The sequence below is a fragment of the Cetorhinus maximus genome, chromosome 2 (assembly GCF_964194155.1).
Source record: "Cetorhinus maximus chromosome 2, sCetMax3.hap1.1, whole genome shotgun sequence".
Lineage (NCBI taxonomy): Eukaryota > Metazoa > Chordata > Chondrichthyes > Lamniformes > Cetorhinidae > Cetorhinus > Cetorhinus maximus.
In genome coordinates, this window is record NC_135880.1 from 43998665 (window position 1) to 44026432 (window position 27768).

The 27768-nt window shown below is 44.7% G+C and overlaps 1 protein-coding gene across 2 annotated transcripts in view; it reads right to left on the minus strand.

Annotated features, from left to right (window-relative positions):
- Window positions 1-25909, minus strand: part of tnpo1 (transportin 1) — a 192949-nt gene extending 167040 nt beyond the window's left edge. For both annotated transcript variants that reach the window (XM_078564104.1, XM_078564093.1), the window contains exon 1: window positions 25839-25909. In XM_078564104.1, the coding sequence (XP_078420230.1) occupies window positions 25839-25847 (9 nt within the window). In that variant the 5' untranslated portion in view covers window positions 25848-25909. The remainder of the gene's footprint in view (window positions 1-25838) is intronic.
- Between the last annotated feature and the right edge of the window lie 1859 nt (window positions 25910-27768).

The window sequence follows — 27768 nt, forward strand, 5'->3', positions numbered from 1 at the left end:
AGCAACTAGGGATGAGCAATAAATGCTGGCCCAGCCAGCAAAGCCCACATCCCATGAATGGATAAAAAAGAGGAAATTCCTCGTGATTGGTTGACCGACAGTTGTTTACTGACTTCTGGGTGGGTTGTTGAGAAATCCATGCACTCTGTCTTGATCAGATTTATTGTGTAGTGTGGTACATTTGGCCACAGTATGCCTGTTCATTCACATGTGCCTCATATTTACCCCGAATGTTAGAGCATAAGATAGATGTTGTAAATTGTTTTGTCTTTCTTACCTTGTGTAGTAAAGTTTGTTTTTAGTTTCTTCAAAACCCCCAGAATCTTCTGGCTTTATTCTCTTAGTAAGTGTCTTGAATCTCAAATTTTGTCTACTTTAAACAAAATGTTTTTGGTCCCTAACCAAATCTTACCAAAAACTTTGGGGTCTGGTGCAAAACAGAGGAAGGCCACACAAACATGAATTATTTCCTCTATTCCCTCTCAAGGGAATTCACAGCAATGGGGCATAATTCTAAAATTAGCTAACTCCAGTCAGTTCTGCTCTACAATTAGGCCATGGCTGATCTGTATCTCAAACTCCATTTACTTACCTTTACTCCAATTCCCTTGATACCTTTCCCTAACAAAAATCTATTGATCTTACTCTTGAAAATTTGAATTGATGCAATATAGAAACATAGAAAACAAAAATACCTGGAAAAACTCAGCAGGTCCGGCAGCATCTTTGGAGAGGAACACAGTTAACGTTTTGAGTCCCTATGACTCTTCAACAGAACTAAGTAAAAATAGAAGAGAGGTGAAATATAAGCTGGTTTAAGGGAGGGTGGGACAAGTAGAGCTGGATAGAGGGCCAGTGATAGGTGGAGATAGCCATAGACAAAAGGACGAAGAGGTGTTGAAGATGGTGATATTATCTAAGGAATGTGCTAATTAAGGGTAGAAAGCAGGACAAGCAAGGTACAGATAGCCCTAGTGGGGATGGGGTGGGGTGAAGGAATCAAAAAAGGCTGAAAGGTAGAGATAAAACAATGGATGGAAATACATTTAAAAGACATTTTTAAATGTATTTCCATCCATTGTTTTATCTCTACCTTTTAGCCTTTTTCGATTCCTGCACCCCACCCTACCCCCACTAGGGCTATCTGTAACTTGCTTGTCCTGCTTTCTACCCTTAATTAGCACATTCCTTAGATAATATCACCACCTTCAACACCTCTTTGTCTTTTTGTCTATGACATCTTTTGGCTATCTCCACCTATCACTGGCCCTCTATCCAGCTCTACTTGTCCCACCCTCCCTTAAACCGAAACGTTAACTGTGTTCCTCTCCGCAGATGCTGCCAGACCTGCGGAGTTTTTTCAGGTATTTTTATTTTTGTTTTGGATTTCCAGCATCCGCAGTTTTTTGGTTTTATCATAGAAACATAGAAACTAGGAGCAGGAGTAGGCCATTCGAGCCTGCTCCGCCATTCATTATGATCATGGCTGATCATCCCACTCAATAGCCTGCTCCTGCTTTCTCCCCATACCCTTTGATCCCTTTCGCCCCAAGAGCTATATCTAACTCCTTCTTGAAAACATACAATGTTTTGGTCTCAACTACTTTCTTTGGTAATGAATTCCACAGGCTCATCACTCTCTGGGTGAAGAAATTTCTCCTCATCTCAGTCCTAAATGGTCTACCCCATATCCTCAGACTGTGACCCCTGGTTCTGGACTCCCCCACCATCGGGAACATCCTTCCTGCATCTACCCTATCTAGTCCTGTTAGAATTTTATAGGTTTCTATGAGATCCCCCCTCATTATTCTGAACTCCAGCGAATATAATCCTAATCGACTCAATCTCATATGTCAGTCCCGCCATCCCAGGAATCAGTTGGGTAAACCTTTGCTGCACTCCCTCTATAGCAAGTACATCCCTCCTCAGATAAGGGGACCAAAACTGCACACAATATTCCAGGTGTGGTCACACCAAGGTCCTGTACAATTGCAACAAGACATCTCTGTTCCTCACTCAAATCCTCTGGCTATGAAGGCCAACATACCATTTGCCTTCATTACTGCCTGCTGCACCTGCATGCTTACCTTCAGTGACTGGTGTACAAGGACACCCAGGGCTCGTTGCACATTCCCCTCTCTCAATTTATAGCCATTCAGATAATAATCTGCCTTCCTGTTTTTGCTACCAAAATGGATAACCTCACATTTATCCACAATATACTGCATTTGCCATGCATTTGCCCACTCACTCAGCTTGTCCAAATCACACTGAAGCATCTCTGCATCCTCTTCAAAGCTCACCCTCCCGCCCAGCTTTGTGTCATCTGCAAATTTGGAGATATTACATTTAATTCCCTCATCTAAATCATTTATATTGTGAATAACTGGGGTCCCAGCACCAATCCCTGCGGTACCCCACTAGTCACTGCCTGCCATTCGGAAAATATCCCGTTTATTCCTACAGTTTCCTGTCTGCCAACCAGTTTTCTATCCATCTCAATACACTGCCCCCAATCCCATGCGCTTTAATTTTACACGCCAATCTCTTATGTGGGACTTTGTTGAAAGCCTTCTGAAAGTCCAAATAAACCACATCCACTGGCTCCCCCTCATCAACTCTACTAGTTACATCCTCAAAAAATTCCAGTAGATTTGTCAAGTATGATTTCCCTTTCGTAAACCCATGCTGACTCTGTCCGATTCTGCCACTGATTTTCCACATGCTCAGCTATTAAATCTTTTATAATGGACTCTAGAATTTTCCCCACTACCAACGTCAGGCTGACTGGTCTATAATTCCGTTTTCTCTCTGCCTCCCTTTTTAAATAGTGGGGTTACATTAGCTACCCTCCAATCTGTAGGAACTGTTCCAGGCTCTATAGAATCTCAGAAGATGACCACCAATGCACCCACTATTTCTAGGGCCACTTCCTTAAGCACTCTGGGATGTAGATTATCAGGCCCTGGGGATTTATCGGCCTTCAATACCATCATTTTCCCCAACGCCATTTCCCTACTAATACTGATTTCTTTCAGTTCCTCCCTCTCACTAAACCCTGTGTTCCCCAACATTTCTGGTATGTTATTAGTGTCCTCCTTTGTGAATACAGAACCAAAGTATGTATTTAGTTGGTCAGCCATTTCTTTATTCCCCATTATAAATTCCCCTGTTTCTGACAGTAAGGGACCTACATTTGTCTTCACCAATCTTTTTCTCTTCACATACCTATAGAAACTTTTACAGTCAGTTTTTATGTTCACTGCAAGCTTACTCTCGTACTCCATTTTCCCTTTCTTAATCAATCCCTTGGTCCTCCTCTGCTGAATTCTAAACTGCCTCCAATCCTCAGGTCTGTTGTTTTTTCTGGCCAATTTGTATGCCTCTTCATTGCATCGAATACTATCTCTAATTTCCTTTGTAAGCCATGGTTTGGCCACCTTTCCTGTTTTACTTTTGCGCCAGACAGGAATAAACAATTGTTGCAGTTCACCCATGCGCTCTTTGAATGTTTGCCATTGCCTATCCACCGTCATCCCAATCCATCATAGCCAACTCACACCTCATACCATTGTAGTTTCCTTTATTAAGATTCAGGACACAAGTCTCAGAATCAACTACGTCACACTCCATCTTGATGAAGAATTTTATCATATTATGGTCGCCAGCCTCATGAAGGAGGGTGTTCCAGATTTCCACTCCCGATGTGTAAGTGATTTTCTATTTCACTCCTAAATGACCTAGTTTACAGAAAAGTTTGGGGCAGCGGTCAGCATAGCGAATACCAAACACTCTTCTTTCGCTGCTGACCACAAAAGCCAAGCTACTATTTTCATCATACCTTTGTTATCACAGAAACTTTACAGTGCAGGAGGGAATTCAGCCCATCAAGTCTGCACTGGCTCTCAAAGAGATTTCCACCTAGTCCCACTTCACTGCCTTATCCCCATAAACTTGCATAGTCTCTCTTTTCAGATAGCAATCCAATTCCCTGCTGTATACCTTTATCGCACCTGCCCAGCACCCTCTCAGGAAGTCCGGTCCAGACCCCAGCCACCCGCTGGATGAAAAAATTGTTCCTCACGTCACTTTTATTCCTTTTGCCAGTTATTTTAAATCCGTGCCCTCTAGTTCTTGATGCTCTCGAGTGAGAACAGTTTCTCACTACTTACCCTGTCCGTACCTCATAGGATCTCGAATACCTCTATCAAGTCCCCTTTCAGCCTTCTTTTCTCCTAAGAAAACAGTCTCAACCTCTCCAATCTATCTGCATAGCTACAGTTCTTTAGTCCTGGAATCATTCTTGTGAATCTCCTCTGCACTACCTCCAATGCCTTCATATCCTTCCTCAAGTATGGTGCCCAGAACTGAACACAGTACTCCAGATGAGGCCTAACTAGTGTCTTATACAAGTTCAACATGACCTCCTTACTCTTGTACTCAGTGCCCCTATTAATAAACCCTAAGACACTATATGCTTTATTAATTGTTCTCTCAACATGCCTTGCCATCTTCAATGACTGATGTACATATACACCGAGGTCCCTCTGCTCCTGTGCCTTCTTTAGAATTTCTCCCTTTATTTTATATTGTCTCTCCATATTCTTCCTGCTAAAATGAATCACCTCACACCTCACTGCATTGAACATCATCTGCCACTTGTCTGGCCAATCCACCAACATGGCTACGTCCTTTTGTTCAAGTTCAAGACTATCCCCTTCACAGTTGACGACATTTCCAATCTTCTTATCATGTGCAAATTTGAAATCATGCTGATAGGTCATTTATATCAGGAAGAGCAAGGGTCCCAACACTGACCCCTTGGGGAACTCCACTACAAACCTTCCTCCAATCTAAAAAAACAACCATTTGTCACTACTTTCTATTTCCTGTCACTCTGCCAATTTCTTATCCAAGTTCCTTTTTTTTCCCTAGTCACTGGCTAGGTTAGCATTTATTGCCCATTCTTAATTGCTCTTGTTCAGAGGGCATTTAAGAGTCAACCACACTGCTTTGGGTCTGGAGTCATATGTAGGCCAGACCAGGTAAAGACGGCAGATTTCACATTAGTGAACCAGATGGATTTTTACAACAATAGACAAAGGTTTCATGGTCATTATCAGACTTTTAATTCCAGATTTTTATGGAATTCAAATTTCACCATCTGCCCTGGTGGGATTCGAACCCAGGCCCCCAGAGTATTACCCTGGGTCTCCAGAATACCAGTAGAGTGACAATACCACTATGCTACCACCTCCTGCTTTTACCTTTTATTCCATGACCTAGAATTTTGCTCAAGTCTGTTGTGTGACACTGTATCAAATGCCTTTTGAAAATCCATATACACCACATCAACAGCCCTTATCGCCTTCTCTGTTACCTCCTCAAAGAACTCCAGTAAGTTAGTTAAACATGATTTTCCCTTATTGAATCCATGCTAGCTTTCCTAAATAATCCTGCAGTTGTCTAAGTGACTATTGATCTTGCCCCAAACTGTAGCTTCCAGAAGTTTCCCTACCACTGAAATCAAACTGATTGGACTGTAGTTACCAGCTTTATCCTTGCATTCCTTTTTGAACAAGGGTATAACATTCACAGTCCTCTGGCACCACCCTTGTGTCTAAGGAAGACTGCAAGATTATCACTAGTGCCTCTGTAATTTCCTCTCTCGTTTCCCTCAGTGCCTACTCTCTCACCTTGGCCTGGGTATCATCTTCCTTTGTAAAGTGCAAAGTACTCATTTAATACCTCCGCTATTTCACTTGCCTCCATGTGCAAGTCCCCCTTTTTAGTCCCTAATCAGCCCTACTCTTTCTTTTACCACCTTATTATTTATATGCTTATAGAAGACCTTGGGATTTCCAATCTCTTTTCATGGTCTCTCCTTGCATTTCTTATTAGTTTTTTCACTTCCCCTCCAGTCCTTCTATATTCTGTCTGATTCTCCATTGTATTTTCTACCTGACATCTGTCATACATGTACTTCTTCCTTTTCATCTTCACCTCTATCTCTCTCATCATCCAGGGCGTTCTGGGTTTATTTGTCCTACCTTTCCCCTTCAAGGAAATATACCTTGACATTGCCTGTGTCAGGAAGATATAATAATTTCCATAATGTTATTGGAATTTAGCGTAAAATAGAGTAACAGTGGGATGTGTCTGTGTGTTTGTGTGTGAGTGAGAGAGACTTAACTGAATTAGAGGCAGCTAGTCTGGGTGCTTTGATGTAAGAAGAAATGTTAATTAGGTAAACATAGGGAAGTTATAGAATATGAAGTGTAAAGGGAACATCTGCACTTTTAAACAAACTATAGTGGCTTGAATTCAAAGGAGAGGGTGTAATGTATACCTAGCCAGCAGAAGTAGTAAGAAATTGTGTGTTAATTTATTTTTCCCAAAGATTACTGATGGAATTGGTACTATGACAGATTTTTTATTAGTACAGAGGTAAAGTTCAAAACAGAGTAAAACAATGGGAATTTGCATTCAAAGAAGAAAATATATATAAAGGAAAGAAGGCTGTTTGTAAGGGAGGCAATTTAAGATCCAAGTGTGAAAAGCCTGCAGCCTGTATGTACCAAACTGCTGCCTCCAGGGACTGAAGTTAAGAGAACTCACTTTGAATCCCACTGCTCAGGATATCGTTTGCTTTGACTGGGTCTTTTAAAATCTGTGTGTCGTATTGTTGCCTTAACAAAAGTGTAATTGGGGGTTAAATTAATTAGGGGATTTAGAAGTTATTATAGTAGCAATTTGTAGACATACGTATGTGCTTACAATCTTTTCTTATATTAATAAATGTTTAATTTAGTTTTATAAAAACCTCTCAAGACTCGGTGGTCTTATTACTGAATTCAAAGCCCACATTTCGAAACATACAACTAATTTTCAATGTGACAGTTGTTTCAACTTTCCCTCTGGGATTTGAACAGCTCAGCATTTACCATCTGCTGTGTCATAACAGTCCGCAATACTTTTTCTTTGAAGGTGGCCCATTGGTCAGTCATCGTCTCTTCTGCCAACATTCGATTCCAACTCACTTGACTCAGGTGTATTCTCATCCCACCGAAGTTGGCTTCCCCCAGTAATTATCTCTGTTCTGGATTGTTCCTTGTCCTTTTCCATGGCCAACCTAAATCTTTTGATACAATGGTCACTGTCCCCTAAATGCTCTCCCACTGATATCTGTTCTTCTTGGGCTAACTCATTCCTCAGGTCCAACAGTGCCTGACCTCTCGTTGGACCAGAGATATACTGCTGCAGAAAATTATCTTGAACACATTCGAAGAGCTCTCACCCCCCCCATGTCTCTTTGCACTATTCCTATTCTATGTATTTGGAGAATTGAAGTCCCCCATTATATTACTCTTATAATTCTTACACCCCTCTGTAATTTCTTTGCAAATTTTTTTCTCTGCATCCATTCCACTAGTTGGTGATCTATATTCTATAATCAATGTTATTTCCTCTTTTTCATTCCTCATCTCTAGCCAGAAATATTCCATCCTTGACCCCTCTGGAACATCCTCTCTCTATTGCATCTTTAATTAAAACTTTCCTGTTTCTCCTAAATATTCTTGGGTACAAGGTGTTTAACGCTCAGTCCTTACCTTCTTTCAGCCAGGTCTCTGTTAGCAATAATATCATAATTCCATTTGTCAACCTGTGCCTGTAGTTCCCCAATCTTATTAACCACACTCCATGCACTCACAAACAAGCACATTAACTCTGATTTAGGCCTATTTACTTCCCTCCTTAATCTGACCCCATCTAATTTTTTTTTTTTATTCATGGGATGTGGGCGTTGTTGGCTAGGCCAACTTTTATTGCCCATCCCTAATTGCCCTTGTCCAGGCACATGTAGGCAGATTCCCTAAACGACATTAATGAACAATGGTTTCGTTAGACTTTTTTTAAAATTCCAGATTACTGCTCTTGAGATTGTGCTTTTTAATTCCCTTCCTAACTCCCTAAAATCTGCTTTCAGGACCTCATCCCTTTTCCTATCTATGCCTTTAGTCCCAGTGTGGGACATGGCCTCCAGCTGTTCACCCTACACCCAAAAGAATGTCCTGCAGCCACTCTGACATTCTTGGCCCTGGCACCAGGGAGGCAACATACCATCCTGGGGTCTCATCTATGGCTGCAAAAACACCCATCTGCTCCCCTAACTATGGAATCCCCTACCACTGTAGCATTTCCACTTTTCCTCCTCCTCTCGTGTGCAGCTGAGCCACCCGTGGTGCCACAAACTTGGCTCTTGCTACAGTCCTCTGATGAACCATCTCACTCACCAGTATCCAAAATGGAAAAGCGGTTAGGGAGCAAGATACCCTCAAGAGATTCGTGCACTACCTGCCTTTTTGTCTTAGATACTCTGGCAGCCACATTCCCTCTCTGCCTGTGTATTTCTTAGCTGCGGTGTGACCACCTCTCTAAACATGCTATCCACTTTATCCTCAGCCTTGTGGATGCACCACAGTGACTACAGCCGCCGCTTGAGTTTCACAACCCAGAGTTTCTACAGCTGGTGACACTTCCTGCACACGTAGTCATCGAGGGCACTTTGTTCATGCACGATTTCCCAGGTCCCGCAGGGTGCACATTCCACATGGCCAAGCTGCAATGACTTACCTTTACTTTTATATAAAGTGTTTATTACAGTATGGTATAATATAACTCACCAATCGTTTCCTCTACGTCGAGTCCAGAAAAGCCTGTACTTACCAACCAACTTACAGGGCTCCTGTGACATCACTTTTAGGTTTTACCTGTGAACTCCTGGTGTGTTTCTCCGCTGCTTTATAGGATCCTATGACATTCACATTCAATCAGCTTCTGCCCCTGTAGCCAAGTAAGAGCCAGCTACTGGAGGCTGAGGAAAGGTAGAAAAACAAAAGGAGCACTTTCTTCACCGAGCTCCAACTTAAGCATTCTAATGCACCCAGAGCAACACTCCAGTGCAGACAAGTAACGCTGAAAAAGGCCTATTTTATGCTCCCTGATTCAAGCCAGTTATCTAATTAACTAGCTGCAGCTCCAAGAAGAGTGTAAAATCCAGCTTTAAAATTGAAATAAAACTCGCTTCTCCCAACCCTAAGAGCAACTTTTAGTTAATTGCTAAATTAAAGATTAGACTTTAGATAGAAATTAATCCTTAAATTAAATTAACCCTTAAAACTCCCTCACTCACCAAACTACAACTTAAGCACTCTAATGTACACAAAGTAGCACTCTCAGTGCAGACCACAACTAGATATCCAACTTCTTCCTAGTGGAATCCTACCAACTAGTCTTTTACTTTCAATATGCTAATGGATGTTGTTGTTATTTCCTTTTATACAACTAATTTCTGTTAATTATGAAAGTTACATTCTGTATTAAATAAATTTGAATTAAGGAATGTCAGCAAATTGCTTTGAAATTTGAAGTATCGTTTTGTTTTATTCATGGGGTGTAGACATTTTGTTGACCCTGAACTGCTTGGGAAGGTGGTGGTGAACTGCGTTCTTGAACCACTGCAATCCATGTGGTTAAGTAGGGAGATCCAGGATTTTGTTTACAAAATTATGAGTGGCATGGACAGAGTAGATAGAAGCTTTTTCCCAGGGTGGAAGAGTCAATTACTAGGGGACATAGATTTAAGGTGAGAGGAGAAAACTATTGAGGAGATGTGCGGGGCAAGTTTTTTTTATACAGAGGGTAGTAAGTGTCTGGAATTCGCTGCCAGAGGAGGTGGTGGAAGTAGGTACGATAGTGGTGCTTAAGAGGCAGCTTGACAAATACATGAATAGGATGGGAATAGAGGGATACGGACCCCGAAAGTGCAAAATGTTTTAGTTGACGGGCAATATGATTGGCGCAGGCTTGGAGGGCCTGTACTTTTCTTTGTTCTTTGACCCAATGAAGGAATGTTAGGATGGTGGGGAACTTGGAGGTGGTGACATATGTGACTGTTCTTGCTTTTCAAGGCAGTTAGATAACACCTTCAAAACGCATGACCTAAGCAGCCTTGGTAATTTCCTACAGGGCAATTTCCTGATGGTAGATATAGCAGCCAGTGCACCACTGGTGAAGCAGTGAATATTTAACGTGGTGAACAGGGTGCCAATCAAGTGAGCATGAATGGTACCGAGCTTCTTGAGTGTTGTTGGGTCTGCACTCATCCAGGCAAGCAGTCAATATTCCACTCATGACTTGTATCTTTTAGATGGAGGAAAGGCTTTTGGGATTCTGCAGAATTCTCAGCCTCTGACCTGTTCCTGTAGCCAGTGTTTGCATGGCTGGTCCAGTTAAGTTTCTGGTCAATGGTGACCCCCCCCCCAACAGGGTGTTAATAGTGGGGGATTCAGTGATGGTGATGCCATTGAATGTCAGGGGAAGATGGTTAGAGACAGTCATTGCCTGACACTTCAGTAGCTATTAACATTTGCACCACAGATCAGCCCAAGCTTGAATAGTGTCCAGGTTTGTTGGAGGTGGGCACGAATTACTTCATTATCTGAGAAGTTCTGAAGGAAACTGAACACAGTCATCAGCAAACATTCCCACTTGTGACCTTAAGATGGAAAGGTTGTTGATGAAGCAGAAGACAGGCTATGCCCTAAGCCCAACTTTGGGGAGCCCTGCAGCAACGTCCTGGGGCTGAGATGATTAGCCCCTCCAAAACCATCTTCCTTTATACAGCCAGTGGAGTCGAATCAAACAACAAAATTAAGGGTAGACTGTCCTTTGATGTATTCCTTTGCACCTTAAGTAATCTGCACTTTTTTGAGCTGCCTTCTTGAACCACTGTAGTCCATGTGGTGTAGGTACACCCATAGTGCTGTTAGGAAGGGAGTTCTAGGATTTTGACCCAGCGACAGTGAAGGAACGGCGATATATTTCCAAGTCCGGACGGTGATTGACTTGGAGGGGAACTTCCAGGTGGTGGTGTTCCCATCTGTTTGCTGCCCTTGTCCTTCTGGATGGCAGTGGTCGTGGGTTTGGAAGATGCAGCTACTGTGCATCAGTGGTGGCAGGAGTGAATGTTTGCAGATGTGGTGCCAATTAAGCGGGCTGCTTTGCCCTGGACGATGTCAAGCTTTTTGAGTATTGTGGGAGCTGCACTCATCCAGGTAAGTGGGGAGTAATCCATCACACTCGTGACTTGTGCCTTGTAGATGGTGGACAGGCTTTGGGGAGTCAGGAGGGGAGGTCCTTGTTACAGGACTCCGAGCTTTTGACCCTCTCTTGTAGCCACAGTATATATATGGCTTGTCCAGTTCAGTTTCGGGTCAATGGTAACCCCCAGGATGTTGATAGTGGGGGGATTCAGTGATGGTAATGCCATGGTTGGATTCTCTCCTGTTGGAGATGGTCATTGCCTGACACTTCTGTGGCGCGAATGTTACTTGCCACTTGTCAGCCCAAGCCTGGATAACGTCCAGGTCTTGCTGCATTTTGACATGCTTCAGTATCTGAGGAGTCACGAATGGTGAACATTGTACGCTCATCAGCGTATCCCCACTTCTGATCTTGTGATGGAAGGGTGGTCATTGATGAAACAGCTGAAGATGGTTGGGCCAGGGACACTACCCCGAGAAACTCCTGCAGTGATGTCCTGGAGCGGAGATGACTGATCTCCAACAACCACAACCATCTTCCTTTGTGCTAAGTATGACTCCAACCAGTGGAAAGTTTTCGCCGATTCCCATTGACTCCAGTTTTGCTGGAGCTCCTTGATGCCTCTCAGTCAAATGCTGCCTTGTTGTCAAGGTCAGTCACTGTCACCTCACCTCTGGGCATCAGTGAGCAGGTTATTGCTAAACAAGTGCCGAATGATAGCACTGCTAATGACCCCTCCCATCACTTTACTGATGATTGAGAGTAGACTGATGAGGCGGAAATTGGCCAGGTTGGATTTGTCCTGCTTTTTATGTACAGGACATACCTGGGCAATTTTCCACATAGCCGGGTAGATGCCAGTGTTGTAGCTGTACTGGAACAGCTTGGCTAGGGGTGTGGCAAGTTCTGGAGCACAAGTCTTCAGTACTATTGCCGGAATATTGTCAGGGCCCATAGCCTTTGCAGTATCCAGTGCCTTCAGCCGTTTCTTGATATCACGTGGAGTGAATCGAATTGGCTGAAGACAGCAATCTGTGATGTTGGGGATGTCCAGAGGAGGCTGAGATGGATCATCCACTCGGCACTTATGGCTAAAGATTGTAGCAAATGCTTCAGCTTTTGCACTGATGTGCTGGGCTCCCCCATCATTGAAGATGGGCATATTTGTGGAGCCTCCTCCTCCAGTGAATTGTTTAATTGTCCCCCACCATTCATGACTGGATGTGGCAGGGCTGCAGAGCTTAGATCTGATCAGTTGGTTGTGGGATCACTTAGCCCTGCCTATCACTTGCTGCTTATGCTGTTTGGCCACGCAAATAGTCCTGTGTTCTAGCTTCGCCAGGTTGACACCTCATTTTTAGCTATGTCTGATGCTGCCCTTGGCATGCCCCCCTGCATTCTTCATTTACCCAAGGCTGATACCCTGGCTTGATGGTAATGGTAGAATGGGGGATATGCTAGGCCATGAGGTTACACATTGTGTTCGAGTACAATTCTGCTGATGCTGATGGCCCACCGCCTCTTGGATGCCCAGTCTTGAGTTGCTAGATCTGTTCGAAATCTATCCCATTTGGCATAGTGCCACACAACACGATGGAGGGTATCCTCAATATGAAGGCGGGACTTCGTCTCCACAATGACTGTACGGTGTTCACTCTTACCGATACAGTCATGGACAGATGCATCTGCGGCAGGCAGGTTGGTGAGGATGAGGTCAAATATGTTTTTCCCTCTTGTTGGCTCCTCACCACCTGCCGCAGACCCAGTCTAGCAGCTATGTCATTTAGGACTCGGCCAGCAGTGGTGCTACCGAGCCACTCTTGGTGATGGACAATGAAGTTCCCCACCCAGAGTATATTCTGCACCCTTGTCCAAGTGGTGTTCAACATGGAGGAGCACTGATTCATCAGCTGGAGGAGGATGGTACATGGTAATCAGCAGGAAGCTTCTTTGCCCACGTTTGACCTGATGCCATGAGACCTCATGGGGTCCGGAGTCGATGTTGAGGACTCCCAGGGCAACTCCTTCCCGACTGTATACTACTGTGCCGCCACCTCTGCTAGGCCCATCCTGCCGGTGGGACAGGACAGGCCTAGCAGAGGTGGGATGGAATACAGGTAACTCCTAGACATTCAATGTTCCTCAGACTGCTGTTCTCACCGCCACATGAGTAACCTCGACCTCTCTCTTCAGCAGCACCGACTCACACTATCCTCAAAGCTGCCCTGCTCCACAATTTCATTTCATCATTCGACTCATCTGACACACAAACAAAAAACATTTTCTTTTTCTTTCAGGTGTTAAGGATAGCAAGCTCCAACAACTCATGGGTACCAACACCCCTCCAGATCTCTCTTCCCCATAACTTCCTTCTGACCCCATGCCTTCTAATTTCACCCCTTGCTGTGAATTCATGATACTCTCCAAACTTCTCTGACACAACAATCTGTCTTTAGCAAAGTACTCAGCTTTATCCCCTTATGCCCCCACCTTAACGAGTTGAGCTCAGCATGACATCAAGCTCCTGTTCCATTGCCTTTGCCTATGCGCCCACTTGCAAAGTCAGGAGTGCTCTCCCCGCTTAATAGAACATTTCACCGATCTCCAGTGTTCTCCCTCCACCTGGACCCCTCATCCTCTCAATCTTTTCAGAGAACTGCCAGCGCGACATCGCCCATCTCAATTTCTCTGCGCCCTCAGTCACTAACCCATCTCCCTCGGAATTTGCAGCACTCCATTCTCTCAGGTCATCCCATTTCAGCATTCCAAAGGGACCGTTCCTTCCGTAACACCTAGGTCCACTCCTCAATCACTCCAACCAGAGATGCGGGGCTTGTCTTATGAAGAGAGATTGAGCAGTTCAGACCTAAACTCGTTAGAGTTTAGAAGGATGAGAGGAGATCTAATTGAGGTATATAAGATGCTAAAGGGGATAGACAAAGTAGACGTGGAGCAAATGTTTCCCATTGTGAGGCATTCTAGAACAAGAAGCCATAGTTTTAGGCTAAGGGGTGGTGGATTTAAATCAGAGTTGAGGAGGAATTACTTTTCTCAAAGGGTTGTGAATCTGTGGAATTCACCACCTCAAGAGTGCAGTGGATGCTGGGTTACTGAATAAATTTATGAAGGAGATGGACAGGTTTTTAATTAGTAACGGGTTGAAGGGCTATGGGGACAGGGCAGGAAATTGGAGTTGAGGCCAAAAAAGATCAGCCATGATCATATTGAATGGCGGGGCAGGCTCGAGGGGCTCAATTGCCTACTCCTGCTCCTAGTTCTTATGTTCTTATGTAATCCCTTCCCACAGCACCATTCCATGCAAATGCAAGAGATGCAACACCTGCCCCTTTACCTCTTCTCTCCTCATCCAAGGCCACAAACACTTCTTCCAGGTTAAGCAGTGATTTACATGCACTTCTTTCAATTTAGTCTCCTGCATTTGGCTGCTCACAACGTGGTTTTCTCTACACTGGGGAGACCAAGTGCAGATTGAATGGCTGCAACACCTGTGTGCAGTCCGCAAGCATGACCCCGAGCTGCCACTGGTCTGTCATTTTAATTCTTCACCTTGCTCTCATGCTGACACCTCTATCGTTGGCCTGATGCACTGTTCCAGCAAAGCTCAAAGCAAGCTTGAAGAACAGTACGTCATCTTTCAAGCCTTCTAGACTTAACATTTGAGTTCAACAACTTCAGACCATTAACTCTGTTCTCCATTTTGTTTCTATGTTTCAGTTTTTCTCTTATTTTTGTTGTCAAGCACACCTTTTGTTTCTATGTTTCTTTTCTTTCCCCATCACCATTCCCTTTGGCCCTGTAACTTTCTTCTGTCATTCAATTTCTCCTGTCTTTCACCCTATCACAGACCTTGCTTTAGTCACTGCCCCAAGGGCCCCTTGCTCAAAACCTATTACACTTCTAACTTTTCCCAGTGTGGGTGTCACTGGCTAAGCCAGCATTTATTGCCCATCCCTATTTTCCCTTGAGAAGATGGTGGTGCGCTGCCTTCCTGATCCACTGCAGTCCGTGTGCTGTAGGAACACCCACATTGCTGTTTATGGAGGGAGGTCGGACATTTGAACCAGTGACAGTGAAGGAAAGGCGATATAGTTCCAAGTCAGGATGGCATGTGGTCGGGTGGGGAACCTGCAGGTGGTGGTGTTCCTATGCATCTACTGCTCGTCCTTCTTGGCAGTAGAGGTGCTGTCAAAGGAGCCTTGGTGAGTTGCTGCAGTGCATATTGCAAATGACAAACACTGCTGCCACTGACCACCAGTGGTGGAGGGAGTGAATGTTTAGGATGGTGAATGGGGTGCCAATCAAGCAGGCTGCTTTGTCCTGAATGGTTCGAGCTTCGAGTGTTGTTGGAACTGCACTCATCCAGGCAAGTGGTCAGTATTTCACACTCCTGACTTGAGCCTTATAGATCGTGGACAGGCTTTGGGAAGTCAGGAGGTGAGTAACTCACTGCAGAAGTCTCAGCCTCTGACCTGCTCTTGTAGCCACAGTATTTATATGGTTAGTCCAGTTCAGTTTCTGGTCAATGGTGACCCCCAGGATATTGTTGTGGGGGATTCAGTGATGGTAATGCCATTTAATGGAGATGGTTAGATTCTCTCTTGTTGGAGATGGTCATTGCCTGGTACTTGTGTAGTGCGAGTGTTAGTCACCATTTTTCAGCCCAAGCCTGGAAATTATCCAGGTCTTGCTGCATATGGGCACTGCTTCAGTATCGGAGAAGTAGCAAATTGTGCAATCATTTGCAAACATCCCCACTTCTGACCTTATGATGGAGGGAAGGTTGTTGATGAAGTGATGGCACTGGACTGAGATAATTGACCTCCAACAACCACAACCATCTTCCTATGCTAGGTATGACTTCAACCTGTGGAGAGTTTCCACCGCCAACCACCCCCAGCTACTCCCATTGACTCGTTTTGCTAGGGCTTCTTGATGCCATACTCGGTCAAATGCGGCCTTAGTGTCAAGGACAGTCACTCTCACCTCACCTCGGGAGTTCTGCTCTTTTGTCCATGCTTGTACCAAGGCTGTAATGAGGTCAGTGAGCAGGTTATTGCTGAATAAGTGCCGCTTAATAGCACTGTCTATAATACTTTCCATCACTTTGCTGATGATCGAAAGTAGACCGATGGGGCGGTAATTGGCCGGGTTGGATTTGTCCTGTTTTTTTGTGGACAGGACCTACCAGGGCCAGTGTTGCAGCTGTACTGGAACAGCTTGGCTAGGGGCGCAGCTAGTTCTGGAGCACAAGTCTTTAGTACTACTGCCGGAACGTTGTCAGGACCCAAAGCCTTTGCAGTATCCACTGCCTTCAGCTGTTTCTTGATATCACGTGCAGCGCATCAAATTTACTGAAGACTGGCATCCATAATCCTGGGGACCTCAGGGGGGGGCCGAGATGCATCATCAACTCGGCACTTCTGACTGACAAGGGGGAGCGGTGGCATAGTGGTATTATCACTGGATTAGCATTCCAGTGACCCAGGGTAATGCTTTGGGGACCCGGTTTCCAATCCCACCATGGCAGATGGTGAAATTTGAATGCAATAAATGATGGCAATAAAAAGTTTAATGAAGATCATGAAACCCATCTGGTTCACTAACGTCCTTTAGGGAAGGAAATCTGCTGTCCTTACCCTTAAAAATTAGAGGTGGGCAACCCCATGAACGAATAATAGAGAAATAAAAAATTGACTTATGTGCTGGGCTCCCCTGTCGTTGAGGATGGGGATATTCGTGGAGCTGCCTCCTCCTCCTTGTTGTTTAATTGTTCTTGTGGCAGGGCTGCAGAGCTTTGATGATCCATTGGTTGTGGGGTCGCTTAGCTCTGCTTTGTTTTTATTTAAGGTTTCCAGCATCTGCAGTATCCTGCTTTTCGATTAAGCTAAGGATTGTATTCGATTGAAGGAAGAAGATTATGATGACGTCAAAAAGAATACTAAGCCTAAAGATTTGGAGGATGAGAATTCAGCAAAGGACAACCAAGAAATCAAAAGTAAACTAGTAAGAGACATGAAAAGATTGTAAAAGCTTCAATAGACATATATAGAGAGATTAGCGAAAGTAAATGTGTACAGACAAAGATAGGAAAACTCAGTTGAAAATAAGGAAAGGGCAGAGACATTAAACAAATACTTTACATCTATCTTCAAGGCAGAAAACAAAACAATTCAAGAGATTGTGGGGAACCAAAAGCCTATTGAGAATGAAGAAATTAATAAAGTAACAATATCAGTACTGGAGAAATTTATGGGACTAAAAGCAAAGACATACATTTATATGTGCACCCAACGTCAGAAAGCACTTTACAGCCAATTAAGTACTTCTGAATTATAGTCAATGTTGTAATGTAGGAAACACAGAAGCCAATTTGCACACAGTAAGCTCTCACAAACAACAATGTGATGATGATCAGATCATCTGTTTTAGAACATTGATTATGGGATAAATATAGGCCAAGACACCAGGGATAACTCCCCTACCCTTCTTCAAAATAGTGCCAGGGATCTTTTAGCCCCATCTGTCCTCTAAAGTGGCCCTTTGGTTTAACTCATCCAGAAGATGGAGCCTCTGACAGTGCAGTACTCCTTTGTACCGCACTGGAATGTCAGCCTTGATTTTTGTGAAGTCCTGGAATGGGACTTGAACCCACAACCTTCATGTCTCAATGAATTGGAAGGTAGCAAACATAACCTTGCTATTCAAGAAAGTGGGCAGGGGGGGCGCTGCAAAAAGAAAACACAGGAACCTTAAGGCCAGTTAACCTGACATCAATAGAGAAAATGCAAGAATCTATTATTAGGAATGCAATGATATCCAGGGCAATGTGATTGGCCAGAGTCAATATGTATTTATAAAAAAGGGAAATCATGTTTGACAAATCTATTGAGAAATTTTTTTGAGGCTGTAACTAACAACGTAGGTAAGGGTGAGACCAGTAGATGTAAATGTATTTGGATTTTCAAAAAAGCAATCGATAAGGTGCCTCATAAGGGGTTGTTACATATAACTAGGACTCGTGATTGAGGGCAATATATCAGCATGGATTGAAGATTGGCTGACAGACAGAAAACAGAGAAGGAATGAACAGGTCATTTTCAGATTGGCAGGCTGCAACTAGTGAGCTACCACAAGGAACAGTACTTGGGTCTCAGCTATTTACAATCTATAATAATGATTTACATGAGTAGACCTAATGTATGCATCCAAGCTTGCTGATGATACAGAATTCAGCGGAAAAGCAAGCTGTGAGAGGGATGCAAAAAGGTTACAAAGGGATATAGGCAGGTTAGGTAAGTGGGCAAGAAAGTGTGCAGTTACCCACTCTGTAGGAAAAATAAAAGGAAACTTCTTTTAAAAGCGGTGAGAGACTGGCAAACGTTGGTAATCACAGGGACCTGGACGGCCCTGTACCTGGGCGGCAGTGGCATAATAGTATTATCACTGGACTAGTAACCCAGAGACCCAGGGTAATGATCTGGAGACCAGGGTTCGAATCCCACCACGGCAGATGGTGGAATTTGAATTCAATAAAAGTCTAATTAAAGTCTAATGATGACCATGAAACCATTGTCGGAAAAACTCATCTGGTTCACTAATGCCCTTTAAAGAAGGAACTGACATCCTTACCTGGTCTGGCCTACATGTAACTCGAGACCCACAGCAATGTGGTTGACTCTTACATGCCCTCTGAAATGGCCTACCAAGCCACTCAGTTGTATCAAACCACTTATGAGTCAATAAAAAGGGATGAAACCGGACATACGGACCACCTGACATCGACCTAGGCACCAGAAATGACGAACTTCAAACTCAGCCCGGTCGAGCCTGCAAAGTCCTCCTTACTAACATCTGCGGGCTTGTGCCAAAATTGGGAGAGCTGACTCTCAGGTTAGTCAAGCAACAGCCTGACAATCATACTCAAGCAGTCATACCCTACATATCATGTTCCAGACACCGCCATCACCATCCCTGGGTATGTCCTGTCACACCAAGGTGGCGGCATAGTGGTATACAGTTGGGAGGGAGTTGCCCTGGTGGTCGTCAACATGGACTCTGGACCCCATGAAGACTCATAGCATTGGGTCAAACATGGGCAAGCAAACCTCCTGCTGGTTATCACCTACTGTCCTCCCCTTCAGCTGATGAATCAACACTACTTGATGTTGAACACCACTTGGAGGAAGCACTAAGGGTAGCAAGGTCACAGAATGTACTCTTGGTGGGGGACTTCATTGTCTTCAGTGGCTCAGTAGCACCACTACAAACCGAGCTGGCTGAATCCTAAAGGACATAGCCGCTAGACTAGGTCTACTGCAGGGGGCGATGTAACCAACAAGAGGAAAAAACATACTTAACCTCATCCTCACCAATCTGCCTGTCGCAGATGCACCTATCCAATACAGTCTTGGTAACCAGCACACTGTCCTTGTGGAGGCAAAGTCCTGTCTTCATATTGAGGATACCCTCCATAGTGTTGTGTGGCACTGCCACTGTGCTAAATGGGACAGATTTTGAACAGATCCAGCAACTCAAGACTGGGCATCCATCAGCAGCAGGACTGTACTCAACCACAATCTGTAGCTTCATGGCCAGGCATATCCTCCACTCTACCATTGCCACCAAGCCTCGTTCAATAAAGAGCACAAAGGGCATGTCAGGACATATCTAAAAATGAGAAATGACATATCTAAAAATTAACCTGGTGAAGCTACAACACAGGACTACTTGTGTGCCAAACATAATAAGCAGCAAGTGATACACAGAGCTAAGCGATTCCACAACCACCTGATCAGATCTAAGCTCTGCAGTCCTGCTACATCCACTCATGAATGGGGGTGGACAATTAAACTACTCACTCGAGGAGAAGGCTCCACAAGTATCCCCATCCTCAATGATGGGGAAGCCCAGCACAGCAGTGCAAAAGATAACACTGAAGCATTTGCAACAATCTTCAGCTAGAAGTGCAGAGTGCATGATCCATCTCAGCCTCCTCTGGAGGTCCCCAACATCATAGATGAAAGTCTTCAGTCAATTCGATTCACTTCACGTGATATCAAGAAATGGCTGAAGGCACTGGATACTGCAAAGGCTATGGGCCCTGACAATATTCCCGCAATAGTACTGAAGGCTTGTGCTCCAGAAGTAGCTTTGCCCTAAGCCAAGCTGTTCCAGTACAGCTACAACACTGGCATTCAACCCAGCAATGTGGCAAATTGCCCAGGTATGTCCCTTCCACAAAAAGCAGGACAAATCCAACCCAGTTAGTTACAGTCCCATCAGACTACTCTTAATCATCAGTAAGTGATGGAATGGCTCATCAACAGTGCTATCAAGTGGCACTTGCTTAGAAATGGCCTGCTTACTGCGCTGAGTTTGGGTTACGCCAGGGCCACTCAGCTCCTGACATCATTACAGCCTTGGTTCACACATGGACAAATGAGCTGAACTCGAAGTGAGGCGAGAGTGACTGCCTTTGATATCAAGGCATCGTTTGACCGAGTGTGACATCAAGGAGCCCTAGCTGAACTAGAGTCAATGAGAATCAGGGGGAGCACCCTCTTGTTAGGAAAGGGAATCAAAGGTTCAGGGGTAGGTGGGAATGTGGAACTCAAAACGCAAACAGATCAGCCATGGTCTTATTGAACATTGCTACAGGCGCAAGGGGCCGAATGTCCATATTCTCCTATTTTGTATTTTCACTATTTGAAGTCATACCTAGCACAAAGGAAGATGGTTGTGGTTGTTGGATGCCAATCATTGCAGTCCCAGGACATCACTGCAGGAGTTCCTCATGGCAGTGTCCTCAGTCCAACCATCTTCAGCTGCTTCAATGACCTTCCATCCATCATAAGAGAAGTGGGAATGTTTGCCCACGATTGCACAATGTTCAGCACCATTTGCGACTCCTCAGATACTGAAGCAGTCCACGTCCAAATGCAGCAAATGGACAATATCCAGACTTAGGCTGACAAATGGTGAGTAACATTCGTAACACACAAGTGCCAGGCAATGACCATCTCCAACAAGAGAGAATCTAACCATTGCCCTTGACATTTAATGGTATTACTATCTCAGAATTTCCCACTAACATCATCCTGGCAGTTACCATTGGCCAAAAACTGAACTGGACTAGCCATATAAATACTCTGGCTACAAAAGCAGGTCAAAAGCTAGGAATCCTGCTGCGAGTAACTCACCTCCTGACTCCCCAAAGCCTGTCCACCATCTACAAGGCACAAGTCAGGAGTGTAATGGAATATTGAAAAAAGCTGGATGCCATCCAGGACAAAGCAGCCCACTTGATTGGCACCACATCCACAAACATTCACTTCCTCCATCACTGACGCACAGTGGCAGCAGTGTGTACCATCTACAAGATGCACTGCAGGAATTCACCAAGGCTCCTTCGACAGCACCTTCCAAACCCACAACCGTTAACATTTACAAGGTCTGGGGCAGCAGATATATGGGAACACCACCACCTGCAAGTTCCCCTCCAAGTCATTCACCATCCTGACTTGGAAATATATCGCCATTCCATCACAGTCACTGGGTCAAAATCCTGGAACTCCTTCCCTAACAGCACTGTAGGTGTACCTAGACAACTTGGACTGCAGCGATTCAAGAAGGCAGCTCATCACCACCTGCTCAAGGGCAACTACAGATGGGCAATAAATACTGGCCTAGCCAGCGATACCCACATCCCATCAATTAATACTTAGAAAGTCATGAAATGAACCTGCAGATACAGAATGCAATTAGGAAAGCAAACAGTACATTAGCCTTTATTACAAAGGGTGGGAAAGACATCTTACTATCCTTATATAGGGCCTTGGTGAACCATATCTTGAGTACTGTGTACTGTTTTGGTCTCCTTACTTATGGAAGTATATATTTGCCTTGGAGAGTGTGCAAAAAAGGTTCACTAGACTGATTCTTGGAATGAGAGGATTGTCCTCTGAGGAAAGATTACACAGACTAGGTCTATATTCCCTACCGTTAAGAAGAATGAGAGGTGATCTCATTAAAACATATAAAATTGTGAAAATTTTCATTGAGAACTGTCGGCATGACATCGGCCGTCTCAATTTCTCTGCTCCTCTCACCCACTCTAACCTGTCTCTTTCTGAAATTGCCATACTCCGTTCTCTCAGGTCCAACCCTGACTTTTTTATCAAACCTGCTGACAAGAGTGGTGCTGTTGTTTGACATACCATCCTCGACCTCGCAGAGGCTGAGCGCCAACTCGCAGACACTTTATCCCACCTCCCCTTGGACCATGACCCCACCACCGAACATCAATCCATTCTTTCCAGGGCTGTCACTGACCTCATCTCCTCTGGAGATCTTCCCTCCACAGCTTCCAACCTCAGAAAGCCCGCTTCCACCTCCTTCCCAAAATCTACAAACAGGACTGTCCCGGTAGACCGATCGTGTCAGCCTGTTCCTGCCCCACGGAACTCATTTCTTCATATCTTGACACCGTTCTTTCTCCCCTTGTCCAGTCTCTTCCCATCTACATCCGCGATTTCCCTGACACCCTACATCATATCAACAATTTCCAGTTCCCTGGCCCCAACCGTCTCCCCTTCACCATGGACAGCCAATCCCTCTACACCTCCATCCCCCACCAGGATGGTCTGAGGACTCTCCGCTTCTTCCTTGAACAGAGACCCGAACAATCCCCATCCACCACCACTCTCCTCCGTCTGGCTGAACTTGTTCTCTCACTGAACAATTTCTCTTTAAACTTGTCTCACTTCCTCCAAATAAAAGGTGGGGCTATGGGTACCCACATGGACCCCAGTTATGCCTGTCTCTTTATGGGGTACGTGGAACATTCCTTGTTTCAGTCCTACTCAGGCCCCCTCCCACAACTCTTTCTCCGGTACATCGATGACTGTTTCGGTGCCACTTCATGCTCTTGTCTGGACCAGGAAAAATGTATTAATTTTGCTTTCAATTTCCACCCCTCCATCACGTTCACATGGTTCATCACTGACACTTCCCTTCCCTTCCTTGACCTCTCCGTCTCAATTTCTGGTGACAGGCTGACCACCAATATTCATTACAAGCCCACCAACTCCCCACACCCTGCTTCCTTTAAGGACTCCATCCCATTCTCTCAGTTCCTTCACCTCCGTCGCATCTATTCCGATGATGCCATTTTCCCAAACAGTGCTTCTGACATGTCTTCCTTCTTCCTTAACCGAGGTTTCCCACCCATGGCGGTTGACAGGGCCCTCAACTGTGTCCGACCCATCTCCCACGCTTCTGCCTTCACACCTTCCTCTCCCTCCCAGAACCATGATAGAGTCCCCCTTGTCCTTACTTTTCACCCCACCAGCCTCCGCATTCGAAGGATCATCCTCCGCCATTTTCGCCAACTCCAACACATCTTCCCATCACCCCCACTGCGATCAGCATTCCGTAGGGACCATTCCCTCCGGGGCACCCTGGTCCACTCCTCTATCACCCTCTACACCTCAACCCCACCACCACCTTCCAATGCAATTGCAGAAGATGCAACACCTGCCCCTTTACTTCCCCCCTCCTCACCGTCCAAGGGCCCAAACACTCCTTCAAGTGAAGGTGCTTCACTTGCAATTCCCTCAATTTGGTCTACTGCATTCGCTGCTTCCAATGCGCTCTCCTCTACATTAGAGAGACCAAACTCAGACTGGGTGATCGCTTTGAGGAACACCTTCAGTCTGTCTGCAAGCGACACCTTCCTGTCGCTTGCCATTTCAACACACCACCCTCTCATGCCCACATGTCCGTCCTTGGCCTGCTGCAATGTTCCAGCGAAGCTCACCGCAAACTGGAGGAACAGCACCTCATCTTCTGATTAGGCACTTTACAGCCTTCCGGACTTAATGAGTTCAACAACTTCAGATCATGAACTCTCTCCTCCATCCCCACCCCTTTTTGATCCCCTTTTATCAGTATTTATTTTTTTAACTTTTATACATATATATATATTTTTTGCTGCCTATTTCTATTATTATTTTTAAAATTTATTTCCATTCATTGTTTTATCTCCACCTTTTATCCTATTTTGATCTTTTTTCCCCCCACACTGTCCCCTCCCCCCACCTCTAGTGCCATCTGTCACTTGCTCATCCTGCTTTCTACTCTTAATGTCACCATTAGCACCTCCTTTAGCCAGTATCACCACCACCAACACTCCTTCGACCTTTTGTTTATGACACCTTTTGCAATCTCTCCTTTGCCCCCACCTATCACTGGCCTTCTGTCCAGCTTCACCTGTCCCACACCCCTTTAACAGTATATATTTCACCACATTTCTACTTCTCTTTAGTCCTGAAGAGTCATGTGGACTCAAAACGTTAACTCTGTCTTTCTCTCCACAGGTGCTGTCAGAACTGCTGAGTTTTTCCAGCAATTTTTGTTGTTGTTGTATATAAAATTGTGATGTGGTTTGACAGATTAAATGCTGGGAGGATGTTTCCCCTGGCTGGGGAGTCTAGAACTAGAGATCGCAGTCTCAGAATATTGGGTCAGCCATCTAGAACAGAGCTGAGGGGAAATCTCTCCATTCAAAGGGTTGGGAATCTTAGAAATTCTCTACCCTATTACTGAGCATATTCATGATAGAGGTCGACAGCTGTTTGGATACCAAGGGAATCAAGGGATATAGACAGTGAGCAGGTAGGTGGATTTGAGGTAGATCAGCCATGATTTTATTGAATCATGGCATATGCTTGAAAAGCCAAATGGTTCCTATTCCTGCCTTTATTTATATTCTTATGTTCTACATATTTTTTCACAACACAATGTGTAATTTGAGCCACCTCTTCAGATTCCACCATCCCTCCCAGTTTGGCATCATCTGCAAATTTGATTCCTTGGCCATCAGCTCAGGTCCAGTCATTGCTGTGAATTAGACACAGCAAAGGTAACTAAATACCTGATCTGCCAGCATTTTACAGTGGCCCTATGATTGGCTAACATAATCTGAGATTTGTACATTTTACATCATCCCTAGCAGCCTTATTGGAATACAAGGAGCCTGGGTGGGATCCTACTAAAATCTGGTTATGGATTTAGCAAAAAAAAAGGCAACTGATCTAAATCACACCCATGCGGTTTATTATTCCTGTAGAAGTAAGCCAGCACCAGAGGAAAAGCTTTCCACCAAGATTCCGAATTCAAGAGAAACTGGATAATGTTCTTCCCTTATATCAAAAACGCTAGCTATAACTGGACCCACCAGGTCATTTATATAACAGCCTCGTAACACAACCCATTCTCTATCTGCATTTCTGTTCGGCAGGGCGCAGTACTGGCTGTTTCCAAAAGATAAAACACGCCAAACGGTCTTTTGCTCGCCCCTGTCAAATTCCTACATGTGGATATACTACACTGGGTTCTCAGAACAGTTAATGCGTTTAAACAGCCAGCGGTTAAAATACTGCGTGAGATAAAACAGTCGGATATACACCTTCCAACGTTGCGCCTCGCTTCAAGTTGGCCGTCTGTTGATCTATTATTTTTTAAATAAAGCGCGACGAGGAATGACAGCTTCAGGAGGTCGCAATGACCTGCTGACCACGCTACTGTATTTTAATTAAAACCTATTTTTTCATTTATCGCCTAATGGAACTGCCTTCCACATTTTACAACAAACTAAAGAAAGAGGAAACCTACAACGTACAGCGAACATTCATTGACAAACACACACCTACCCAAACCATCACAGTGTCCGGTGTAACTGCACAAACGCATCCGCGCCCCTCAAATGGCGCCCAACGACGGAAGGGTCACGTGCAAGCAGCCAGCACCCTGATTGGTCAACGGGTGCCTGGTCAGTAACCATAACAACAACGTCCAGTGCCCTTAAAAAAGATCTCCGTGGTAACAAGAGACCCAATGGAAGGTTTGGACCCTAAGGTTGAAGATTGTATTACTGTGCTCTTAAAAAACGAAATCATACCAACATTGCTGGCAGGATTGCTGTTTCATTACCCAACCATAGACTGGTCAAGGCCCACGTCCTATCGGTCCCTTCATTTTCAGAGATTTCTGAGATGTTCTAAGAAATAGGAGCAGGGTAGGTCATTGAGCTTCTCGAGCCTCATGACTGATCTTCTCCCTCACCTATCCACACTATCCCCATATTCCTTAATTCCCTTATTATCCAAAAGTATATAGAATATATTAATTGACTGAGCATCCGCAGCTGGCTGGGCAATAGAATTCCTCCACAACACTTTGAAGAAATTTCTCCTCAACTCAATCCAAAATGGCTGACTCCTTATTCTGAGACTGACTCCTAGTTCTAGACTCTTGACTCCCAGCCAGGGAAAACATCCTACCAGTAGTGGGGTCAATGAAGAGCGCAGGAAGGCATGCCAGAAGCAGCACCAGGCACACCAAAAAATGAAGCAAAAACAAAAACAAAAAATGCTGGAAAAACTCGGCAGATCTGACAGCATCTGTGTGGCGGAGCAGGTGAAGCTGGATAGTCGGCCAGCGATAGATGGAGGCAAAGGAGAGATTGCCAAAGATGTCATAAACAAAAGGTCAAAGGGGTGTTGATGGTGGTGGTACTGGCTAAAGGAGGTGCTAATGGTGGCATTAAGGACATGATCAGTATAGATTTCACCACATTTTTACTTCTCTTAGCTCTGAAGAAGAGTCATACGGACTCGAAACGTTAACTCTTTCTCTCCACAGATGCTGTCAGACCTGCTGAGTTCTTACAGCAATTTTTGTTTTTGTTTCAGATTTCCAGCATCCGCAATATTTTCGCCTACACCTTAAAATGAGGTGTCAACCTGGTGAAGCTACAACACAGACTTGTGTGCCAAACAGCGAAAGCAGCATGTAATAGACAGAGCTAAACGGTCCCACAGCCAACAAATCAGATCTCAGCTCTGCAGTTCTGCCACATCCCGTTGTCAATGGTGGTTGACAATTAAACAACTAACTGGGGAAGGAGGTTCCACAACTATCCACATCCTTAATGATGGGAGAGCCCAACACACCAGTGCAAAAGACAGGGCTGAAGTATTTGCAGCAATATTTATCCAGATGTACCTAGTGGATAATCCATCTTGGCCTCCTCCCAGCATCACAGATGGCAGTCTTCAGCCAATTCGATTCACTTCACCTGATATCAAGAAACGGCTGAAGGCAATGGATACTGCAAAGGCTATGGGCCCTGAAAACATTCTGGCAATAGTACTGAAGACGTGCTCCAGGAGTGGCTTTGCCCTAAGCCAAGCTGTTCCAGTACAGCTACAACACTGGCATTTACCCAGCAATGTTGAAAATCGCACAGGTACATCCTGTCAACAAAGCGCAGGACAAATCCAACCAAGCCAATCACCACCCTATCAGTCTACTCTTGATCATCAGCAAAGTAATAGAAGGGGTCATCGACAGTGTTATCAAGCAGTACTTACTCAGAAACAACCTGCTCACTGACACTCAGTTTTGGTTCCACCAGGGCCACTCAACTCACAGCCTTGGTCCAAACATGATCAAAAAAGCTGAACTCAAGAGGCGAGGCGAGAGTAACTGACCTTGACATCAAGGTCACATTTCACTGAGTGTGGCATCAAGGAGCCTAGCAAAACTAGAGTCAATGGGAACCAGGGGCAAAAATCTCCA